The 12,005-nt window shown below is 36.9% G+C and overlaps 1 protein-coding gene across 2 annotated transcripts in view; it reads right to left on the bottom strand.

The window, feature by feature from the left end:
- Nucleotides 1-1,014: 1,014 nt before the first annotated feature.
- LOC139746293 (RAB6-interacting golgin-like) overlaps nucleotides 1,015-12,005 on the bottom strand; it is a 90,475-nt gene continuing 79,484 nt past the window's right edge. Inside the window, exon 8 of one of the 2 annotated variants that reach the window (XM_071657382.1) lies at nucleotides 1,015-2,254. In XM_071657382.1, the coding sequence (XP_071513483.1) occupies nucleotides 2,142-2,254 (113 nt within the window). In that variant the 3' untranslated portion in view covers nucleotides 1,015-2,141. The remainder of the gene's footprint in view (nucleotides 2,255-12,005) is intronic. The other variant, XM_071657381.1, reaches the window with a different exon arrangement.

The raw sequence follows: 12,005 nt of genomic DNA, 5'->3' as shown, positions 1-12,005 counted from the left end.
TAACGAGAAGTGGGAGACCAAATTGGAGGTGGAAAGATGGAGTGAAAAAGATTTTGAGCAATCAGGGCCTGAACATGCTGGAGGGTGAAAGGTGTGCAAGGAATAGAGTGAATTGGAACGATGTAGTATACCGGGGTGACGTGCTGTCAGTGGATTGAACCAGGGCATGTGAAGCGTCTGGGGTAAACCATGGAAAGTTTTGTGGGGCCTGGATGTGGAAAGGGAGCTGTGGTTTCAGTGCACTATACATGACAGCTAGAGACTGAGTGTGAACAAATGTGGCCTTTGTTATCTTTTCCTGGCGTTGCCTCGCACGCATGCGGGGGGGAAGGGGTTGTTATTTCATGTGTGGCGGGGTGGTGACGGGAATGAATAAGGGCAGACAGTATAGCACCCTAAAATACAGACCAAGACACACATAGTATACCATTAGAAAATAAAGGAAAAGAATACTAATCCACAGAAAGGTCAAAGCCAGTCTTGCTGTAGGTCAGAAGTGAGTAAGTCAATGACATTATCCCAACAGTGGTTGCTGACTGGCTGAGACCATGCCCAAAAGCAGTGATCCACCATGATCACACCTGAATGTGGTTAGTGAAGGGCGAGTGAAGGCCAGCATTTCCTCACTGGAAATACTGAGAAATGGCATATCTTGACCCAGTATTCATTGAGAATATATCCCATGCTAATGGAAAAGACCACAGAGAAAAGAAAACTGCATATAAGACACTAATACACAGAGAAGGATCTAAGTTGGTGCTATAGCAGTATTAACCACTTAGCCTCACATCACAGACAATTATAGTTTATGAGAGTAATGTAAAAAGCATATACTGGAATGCTTAACAATAATTACATATATGAAAGCCAGTATGGACTTATACCATATAAAAGTAAACAAACTCATCTCCTTAGTACACTACAATGACATATGTAAAGGTTTATTGCAAGGAAAGAGAATGGACCCTGTTTACCAAGATTTTGCTAACACATTAAACACAGTAATCTTTAGTTTTATGACATAAGGTAGATCACAAAAATTAATCAGGGTTCTTATCTACCCAAAAATACAAAGTGGTTGCTAATGGCACTGTGAAGAAAAGGATGTTCCATCAGGAGTACCATAAGTCATGGTATTATCTTCAGTGTGATTTGTAATAATTATTTCTGACACTGACAGAAAAGTGAAAGAAAGTACAGTCACAGGTTTTGTTGATATGAGAATGAGTAAAAATGATAGAAGACTAACTAAGAAGCTTGAATATGAATTACAAAAGGGGAGAAGACAATCTGATTGAATTTAATGAAGAAAATTTGAGCAAATAAGTCATGAAATATCAGCAATACATCAGCAACTCCATACAAAAGCCTAACAGGGAAGGATATAGAAAGGGAGGAAAACATCAAAGTTACCATAAACAAGCAAGTTAAATTCAAGGAGCCCATTAATAAGATCAATACTATCAAGCTAAATAATGAGTGTTTTGATAAGAACTTACAATTGGAGAGAGAAAGCTAATGATGAAAATGTTTAATGTTTACATGATACATAAGAAGCTACTCTATAGATCAGAGAGAAGAAAGGAAAGATAAATGATATAACCAATGCTTAGTAACAAATCAGGGGCATCAAAAATAATTTACTGGATCTAAGAGCATCTCAATGAGGATGATACAGAACTGGAGTCTGTAATAATACCTGGGAATATACAAGAAAGATATCAAGCTAAAACATATGATATCTCAGCAAACCAGCAAATTTTTTTTTAAAGATTAGTAACTGTCATACTGTATAAGGAAATGTAAGAGACATGCATCGAAAAATTACAGAAACACGTAAAAGAAAAATTGATATTTGGTATAGGTCAGTCCCAGACAAACCCAAGATTGATAACTATGGAATGTGCATGGTTATGACAAGAATCATTAGTCGCTGAATAAGATGTGTAGTGAGTGTTACACACAAGTCCTGCCTTTTTGGCAAAATTTTGTTGCATATACTTGAGGGTAGCTTGGCTTGGAATTACATACAAAATCAATCAAATTTTTTTCATATATAGCTTAAGTGTTAAGCTGGTACTAATACTTTCCTACAGGAATGTTTTGCATCACACAGCATTACCCTAGGCCTCCAGAGACACTCACCTCTCAAGAGTATATTTGACCGTGTGATCAGCTGGGTGGTAGAAGGTGGCCTCGTGGATCATTGGTTTTTGGAGTCTATTAATCTCTCCATACAGGTCAGTATCCACACCTTTGACAGGAAAAAAACTAGTTGATCCACAATTCAGTTATCTAAATTATAATGAAGTTTTCAAAACCCTACAGAATTTCAATACTAGACAACAGGGTGGATCATCAAAAACATCTTCCATATACAGCACTAAAATCTTGGTACATTTTTGCAGATTCCTCCATCAGTACATTCCTCAAACACGTGAACAATCTAACTGTCCTTTCACATTTATATTGGTCTTCATGTTTGCCAAATGTATTCGTCTGACTCAAACCACAGTTAAAGGCATGCTCTGCTTACCCACTCTCTCCATACATTCTTGACTATCTCAATAGTTTTATCATGTACTTTATCATACTTCATGTAAGAGTAGTGAAGATGGATTAGGTATGAAGTATAATTGGAATTACAAAAGCTCATAGATTAACTAATGAAGATTTGAGGATGTATAGAATGAAAATCTCTTAAAGACATACAGTGAGGTCATGAATCCAACTTTCATCTAATTTTCAGGCACATGACCACCTCCACCTAATCACTGAGCACATGACCACAGTACCAGGCAATCCTGTACATGTTCCAAGTCAATTTAATAACAGTTTTACATTTATTGTTAACCATCTCATCTATACCCCTATCTTTTCCCATTCTTCAGGTGCATTATTGTTATTCTCACTTACTCCATTGTAATTATTGTGCTTCTGTCTCTTTTTTCCTTTATATCTATTCCATTTTCTTCTGACTTTAATCCTATCAGGCAAACAACCACATCACTCAATCCACTTTCCTCAATCACCTCCATTAAAAAGTACTGTATCCATAATCTTCCTTACTACATCTTTTGTCACAAGCTGTGTCCCAAACCTGTCTAATACACTCCCACTCTACACACAAACCTTTTTACTTTATCTACTTCCTCCCAAAATACCTTGTTAGTTTACCTTAAGCTCACCATCATTATATTTCTGTGATCATCTGTTTTCCTTTTTCTCATATGTACCAACTTTTCTTCTTTACTCCTCAGATCTTTAAATTCATCAACTTTTGCTATTCTTGTATCACTATTTTCAGGAAGATGTGCTTCCTTTAAACTTTTTTCTTTGACCAACTTTCTTAAATCTTAGATTACACTATTCTCTTTTCATATCCAATAACTACAATGTTGAACACCATAAAGGTGTGCCATTTCAATCCACTCCTTATCTCGACACCACATTACAGCTAGTACTTGTAAAAAGTTGACAATCTTAAAGGATTAGTAAACTTAGCAGGCAAATTCTCCTTGCATAATTCACAAGGAAGCTTTAAGAACATTCTTTAAAACAAGAATGGACCTAATTTTAAAACTATTGTATCCAAACAATTCTAACAAAACTAAATCACCTTTAAGGATGGTATGGAAGAAAGTTTGTAAGCAACAAATTGTGCTACACCCTCTCAGATACTAAGAGCCATGATAGAAGATTTACTAAAATCCCAAAGAGAGTAGGACCAGAGATGGGCAACACAGGAGAGACCACCATTGGACTGAATGTTCTCAAGTAGAGAAATGAGAGTGTAAGCACTTAAGGAAATTAAAGTTCAGGAGAATATCAAACACTTTGGAGACATTAGAAGTGAAAGAGATGGGGTGCTAGTTGGAAAAGTTACATTGGTCGACTTTCTTAAGGTGGAGCTAGGCCCAGGCATGATTCCAGTGAAGAATGTAAGGTTTGGGTTTTTAGACAGGCAAAAGGAGAAAAGAAACTCAGAGACATTCCTCTGACCTTTTCACTGTGCTGTGTCACATGCATGGCCATAGTAGTATGATGTGCTATGCCACCATCAGGAGTCTAAACCATAGTGCTCTCATTTAAAATCCCCTCTAATATATGATTCCGCATCTTATCCAAAGATGTCATATAGATATGATTTTTAGGGATATGCATCAATAACAAAGTTTGGAGATGATCTCCTTTAGCTAGAAGTTATTCAAAATTACAAAAAAGCATCATACAGAATGTCTGCTGATTACCATACACTTTCATTACAGAATGAAGAAATGAATGAGAAAGTCTTGGGATCTGAAGATGTTGAAACTGAACAAAATCTGGTGACACCTGGAAATGAAGGAGTGATCCCACTTGGCCTTGATCACATGCAAGGAATTTTTCTGATTCTTATTTTTAGCTACTTAGTTTCTATTTTTGTCTTCCTAACTGAGACTACACTAATCAAAAATTATGGATAAAGGATTTATGCTAGCTTGATCATAGATATGACTTGAGTGCATATAAGAACTTTCATACTTCATGTATGTGTTTACATTAGTAGCTAATTTACAGAAGCAAGAAAAATTGGCACTACTTACAAGTTTTACCTCTCTATCTAGCCAACTTAAAAATAAAAGCTATTGCAACTTTATTTTTTAATCTTGCACTAATATTTGTATGACTAAGGCAAATAAGGATGCTACTCTGTAGCTGATTTGTGTACAACTGATGCACTTACCTGTATTCAGATTATTTCAAGATTTTTACAATACTTGTGCTAAAAAGCATAATTTTGATCTACAGTTACACCCAACAATTCTACCAAGTTTAAAGCCTATTTGTGGTGCCATTTCAGACTTATCTGTCTTGGTCACATAGATAAACAGTCATGAAATTAAGTAAGAAATGTTGAAAAAGATGTAAAGAAATACTTTTATGACATAAGGTTGGTGGATGAATGGAATAAGCTAACAGGTGATATGGTAAATGTAGATACTTGTATGACAGTAGAGAATGCTCAAGAGATGGAGCCCCATAAGAGTTAAACTCCTTCCCTTTACACAACAAACATGTTAAACCCCCTCCCCATATAGTATAAACAAGTAATTATAAACAGCTGATTTTAGTAAGATTACACTTTCCACCACACTCCAAGTAGAAGTCATACAACCATTCACCACTACATCCAGTTGTGCCTTCTTGGTGAATACTTGTTCACTTTCATGATGTTCTCATGCATTATATTATTCATATGTATCACACGTACATTTATCACTTTGTGTAATTTGGTGCATTGAGTATGAATTTGCCTCTTATAAATGTCATGAACAAGTGATAAAAATGGGTCTGGGGATGGGTCAGTCAAGATTCAAAAACATTTCCCTAACTCTTACATATCAGTGCCATATGGCACAATGTTGTACTTCAATACAATATTCTATGTTTTACTTTTTCAAACATTTAGACTGATAATGTACCTGAACCATAATGTATGTTTCTAGGCATTTTATATACATTTTGGGTGAAAATTAGCTTGATCGTCCACAAAATGTAATTCCCTTTTATCACACTGAATCCTACGATAAAATGGGTTCCAGTATTGAGTGATTCTACAGAACTGTTTTTCAGTACCACATTTCCAATGTAAAGGTACCAGGGCTAGTTCAAGAAGGTCTCACATTCAAATATGTTCTGCACACATTATGGGATGAAAATAATCTTACCTTATATTCAACATGGGACCCAGTCCTAAAACTGGAAACAATTGAATTATGGGCATTGTTTCTTTCTTGAAGAATTTTCCAAACTATTGACACCAAAATGTTACAAACAAACACATCTTTCAAAAAAAAAATTCTTATTTCATCTTTTCATGTCATCTTATCTCTTATATTTTCACCTTCCTTACATAAAATGTCATTACTTCTTTTCTGTATAACTTTATTCCAATATAATAATGTTGCATGGTAAGCAGAGAGGGGTAAAACAGTATATTTATTCAATTTCTTATAAGAGACAACTCCAAATTTGAATGCAATACAAAATCTAACAGTGTTTCCTATATGAAATATTGTCTTTCTATGAATAACCTACAGCACCAGAAATAAACAAATGAAAAGCAACTACATTAAGGCACATTTCACACTATACTCTACAACTGGGAGATCAAGTTAATACAATTTTCTAAAATTGTAATTTGTGAAATTACAACAGTATCTATCTAAAACAACAACTAAGCTAATTCACTTGGCTCTTAGTCATATGAATCTTTCACTAACCCTTAAAAATGTATTTGACAGCTCCTGTATAAGGATGGTGAACTTGCAACCGAAAACATCAAGTTTTATCAAGCTTTATATACTACGAAATGTAAATTTTAGAGTAAAAAAAAAAATGATTCATTCTAAGGCAGTATCTTGTGAGCCTTGAGTGAATCTCTGGGATCCCTTGGGGATAGAAACCTCTTAACCCTCTTCCTTATGGTGGGGTAAAAGACCCTTCACTAAACACCTGTAAAGTGCTAACAGCTTATGAACTTGGCTAGGGTTTGCCCACCAATCAATTAGCAACTTCCACCATCAATGACATCATTGTCCCTTGAATGTTGGTACTGACTTGCCTTATAATTCTAAAAATACAGACACCCATCTGATGGATGTCAACATCAGCTAAAAGAAAGTTTTTTCAAAAGGGAAGAAAATGTTGGGCAGGAAATAACTTGGTTAAATGCTCATGGGACACCATCATGGAGAGAAACAGTTTTTCATTCTTCAAAACTTGCATCCCTCTCCTGAGTTAGCTTCTCCCACAAACCTTAACAGCAAACCAACATGGAAAAAGATGGAGGTAAACTTCCTTAAAATGACATCAAAATATGGAAGAAAAGTACCTTAAAGAGTCATCTTATGGCACTCTAGGGTCTGTCTGCCTGAAGGCAGCAACTCTAGTGTCATAGAAGACATCCTCAATATACATCAAAAGTCACTGTATGTCAGCAGAATGTAAAGATCTCCACTACTGATTTCCAAGGAAGGGTACCTCAGAAAGGCCATGGTGGAGGCTACATTCCCAAAATCATAGACTTTACATAAAGACCACATTGCACCAACAAAACTGGACTCTTAGTTCAACAAGAGATGTCCCTTACTGACAGAGGTTTTGAGCATCTTTGATTCAAATATATGTTCTTCTCAATTGTCTTTGATGATCTCAACCAATTCATTTGGAGAAATAGGTGGACATAAGGAATGAGGTTCTCTAGCTATCTATAGTCTTCCAGAAGTAAATCAATGGCTTTTATCTTACTCTAATCTGTTCATTTGTTTTTTCATATTTGACCACCTTTTACTGCGTTAGTGAGGTAGCGCCTGGAACAGATGAAGAAAGGCCACATCTGCTTACATTTATTCTCTAGCTGTCATATGTAAGCACTAAAATCATAGCTCCCTAAACACAACCAGGCCCACAGAACTTTCTATAGTTTAGGCTAGATGTGTCACATGCCCTGGTTTAGTCCACTGACAGCAGGTTGACCCCAGTATAACACATTGTTCCAATCCACTCTATCCCTTCCACACCTTTCATCTTCCTGCATGTTCAGGCCCAGATCTCTCAAAATCTTTTTCACTCCATCCTTCCAATGTCCAATTTGGTCTCCCAGTTCTTGTTCCTTCCAGTTCTGAGACATATATCAGATTTGTGAATACTTCCTCACTCATTCTCTCCATATGTTTAAACCATTTCAGCAAACCCTCTTCAGTTACCTCAACCACACATGTTTTATTACCACATATCTCTCTTATCCTTTTGTTACTCAATCAAACCACCTCACACCACATACTGTCCTCGAGTATTTCATTTCCAACACATCCACTTTCCTCCACACAGCCTTATGTATGGCCCATGCCTTGCATCCATACAATATTGCTGGGACTGCTACACCTTCAAACATACCTATTTTGCTCCCCCTATAACATTCACTTTTTCCGCACATTCTTCAGTGCTCTTAAAACTTTTGCCCCCTCACCCACCTTATGAATCACTTCCACTTCCATTTGCTACCACAACCACTCCCAGATATCTAAAACACCTCACTTCCACCAAGTTTTCATCATTCAAACTCAAATCCCAAGTAATCTGTCCTTCAACCCTGCTAGACCGGATAAACTTGCTTTAATTCACATTTACTCTCAACTTCCTCCTTTCACACACTCTTCCAAACTCAGTTACCAACTTCTACAGTTTCTCACTCAAATCTTCCACCAGTGCTGAATCCATCCAAAAAGAAATTGAACAACCATGGCAACATCACACACCCCTGCTGCAGACCAACTTTCACTTAGAACTATCCACTCTCCTGTCTTCCTACTAATACATATGCCTTACTCCCTTGATAAAAACTTCTCTGCTTCTAGCAGCTTTCCTCCCACAACGTATATTCTTAGGACCTTTCACAAGGCAATTGGTTCAACCATATAATATGCTCTCTGCAGATCCATAAATGCCACATGCCATCTGTTTCTCTCTAAGTATTGCTCACACACATTCTTTAAAGCAAACACCAGATCCACACATTACCACTTCTAAAACCACACTGCCCCTCCCCAATATGATGCTCTGTACATGCCTTCACCCTCTCAATCACTATCCTCCCACATAATTTACCAGGTACACTCAATAATTTTATGCCTATGTAGTTTGAACATTCACCTTTTCCCCCTCTTACCTTTAAACAATGGCACTAAACATGCATTCCACCAATCCTGAAGCACCTCACCATGATTCATACATACACTGAAAATCCTTACCAGCCACTCAACCCTTTCTTAATAAATTCAACTGCAATACCATCCACTCCAGCTGCCTTGTCACATTTCATCTTACATACGGCTTCCACCGTCTCTTCTCTCTGTTATTTATTTTTTGCTAAATACCTTGGGTTTGCTGTTACTCACCCCAAGACATGCCAACATAAAAAATGAGAAAGTTACTTTGTCTAAACATGTATCTCAAGAACTCTTCTTGCAACATCAAAGGCTATCAACACGAGTTTTAAAAATATGGCATTAAGGGGAAAAAAGTATTTATTTATTTATTTATTATCCATTATACTTAATCTAATCGCTGTCTCCACGTCAGTGAGGTAGCATATGGAAACAGACTAAAAATGGCCCAGCCCACCCTTATACACACGTATACACATAAACGCCCACACACGCATTGCTCAACTAAAGGCAACAATCTTAAGGAGAGTTGTTCAATAAACTGCCAAAGTGTTGTTCATGAAAAACAATCCCACATCCCATGATTAAGGATATTCTAGAAGACAAAGACTCAAGGATCCCATAGCAACTTATGTTGGGCAAGGACTTTTGTTCCATCAAGAAGGTCAAACTCACATGACCTTCCAAGGAATGGAAACCCCATCCCTGACACTGGGCATCTATCTAAACCATCAAGGAGGAACAGTCTAAGACATAGGCCACATACATCTAGGATCCAGAGAAATATGAAGCAGGTCAGTACCACATCCTGGGGAACATCACATCATTGCTAAATTGAGGTTGCTGATTGGTTGGTGGGCTGATGGAGGCAAAGCCAGTATGCCACTAGTACTAAAATGACAAGAAGTTATGAGGTTTTTAACAGCCAAGGATCCTAGAAATTCCCTCAAGGGCTAACCCATCTCTGGAAAGAACACTTTACATAAATAACACAGGCTATAAAGAATAGTACATGAAACAAATGGTAAGCATTATCATACCATTTCATCTGAATTACACATTCAATGTTAGACCTATAGATATGATAAATATGAAAGTATATCAATATTTTCCTTGATATGAACAACATTTAATAAAGTTGCTCTGTTGACACAAACCACAAATAATGATGGAAAACCTTCAAGAAACATCTAAAAGTTACTTGATTCCAAAAGAACTGCATATGAAAAATATGGGCCAATGAGGTAACACTTATCAAGACTACATTTCAGTGATGTCCTCAGGTAGGGTTACTAAAATGTTGGTTCTGCTACTGGCAATGCAACAGTGATGTTGCTGATTTACAAAATAAGCTATAATAAAAATGCCTACTCTTTCAAAGAGTCAAAAGAATGTTATTCACTAAGGCACCCAATGAGGCTGAAAAATTTTCATGGCAAGTGAGGAATAAGGCAACACTGTATTGCACTTGTACTGAGAAGCCTTGAGAAGTTATTTATCACAGGAGGTCACAAAAAAAGTTAGTGTTACAAAGGTACTTCAAACTAATTCATAAGAAGGCTTCACAAACTATGTCTAATAATGAGTTCCTCATACTAAATATATCTTCATCACATAAAGAGTCAGCCATGGACAAAAAGGCATCCAATGAGAAAATGAAACATCTTGTGATATAGCTGCATATATAACAAAAGGTGATATAAGTACAGTAGTTTCATTCTAATGAATACCAAAAATAAAAATTTCTACAGTAATGTTAATAAATCTATAGCAATCATAAATATGTCACAAAAACATTAACAGTCATGTTGTAATCAGGCACAGTTCTGGGACTTAAACTATGTTGGAATAAAATTTAAGTAGTGTATACTCCAAAATATTATGTTTGCTGAGTGATAAAATTACAGTAAAACCCATAAGAAGCACTTAAGTATGCACCAACTGATGTGATAAAGCAATCTACCATACACAAAATATTTTGTACTGCAAAAAATTTAGGTTTTAAAAACTGGAAAACCATTTCTTTATGACCCGATTTCCTGCAAGATGAGAGATTCTCAGGACATTCTCCAAGAAAATCAGGGTTAGAATCTTTCAACCCTCAGCATTGCCAGTGACGAACTACTGGCCTTCCTGACATTTTCCTTGATTTGGGCTCTCCTTCAGCCAGCCAAAGACTGCCAGAGAGATGAAGTCATCAACATTCTCCTTCCATCCACCAATCACAGTTGTAATGAAAAAGGTTTCTGAGAGAAAGACAGACAGAGAAAGGGGAGCAGGAGAGGCAGAGCAGGGTAAGAGCATGATAACATATGAAGGAGGAGGGTTTTGAGGAAAACAATCAGAAAAAGACTTAACCCAAAAGTGAAAAATAAGTACCTTCAGTAATGACTTAAAGGCACACTCAAATGTGTTTCTTTTGAGGGACTCATTCCCAAGGCCTCATGGGCAGATCCACAATGTTTAAATTACTATACTGTCTGATGAAGGTGGTACTGAAGTGGAGGAAAAAAATTATACATAAGTTTTTTGAAGAAGCTATGATAGAGGCCATCTTCGATTCATTTGCTCAGGTATACATCCTAAGTAAATCCAGAAATCCTGTACTCACCAAGAGAGGCTTGAAGGTTCTAAAGTGCACAAATAAATGGTTCCCTTGACAGTCTGTAGAGAAGTTCAAAAGCATCGCTAATCTATACTAAAGTGTTACTATAGTGATACCTTTCTAGTCCTAACCTTTAATGTAACTCCCTTGACTGCAGCTCATACACTTGCAAAAGGGAGGGGAGATAAAGGACAATTAAAAACTATTTCATAACCTACTATAGTATAAAAAGTGCACACACAAACAGACTAATAGGCATGCTATGTATAAGAGCCAGCAATGCAAAATAAATACACAACATAAAATAACACCTGGATATCTGGCTCTGAGTGAAACAAAGCTCAAGGGTAAAGGGGAAGAATGGTTTGGAAAAGTCTTGGGAGTAAAGTCAGGAGTTGTGAGAGGACAAGATCTAAGGAAGGAGTAGCATTACTCCTGAATTAGCTGTGGGAGTGTAAGAAAGAAAGTTCTAGACTGATGTGGGTAAAACTGAAAGTGGATGGAGAGGAATGGGTGATTATTGGTGTATATGCTCCTGGTCATGAGAAGAAAGATCGTGAGAGCCAAGTGTTTTGGGAGCAGCTGAGTGAGTGTGTCGGTAGCTTTGCTGCATTGAAGCAGGTATTATTGATGAGTGATTTAAATGCGAAGGTGAGTAATGTGGCAGTTGAAGGTATAATTGGTGTACA

Source organism: Panulirus ornatus, chromosome 64, assembly GCF_036320965.1.
Source record: "Panulirus ornatus isolate Po-2019 chromosome 64, ASM3632096v1, whole genome shotgun sequence".
In the NCBI taxonomy this organism is placed as follows: Eukaryota; Metazoa; Arthropoda; class Malacostraca; order Decapoda; family Palinuridae; genus Panulirus; species Panulirus ornatus.
Note: the sequence above shows the minus strand (reverse complement) of the source record. Positions and strands in the feature narration are given on the sequence as shown.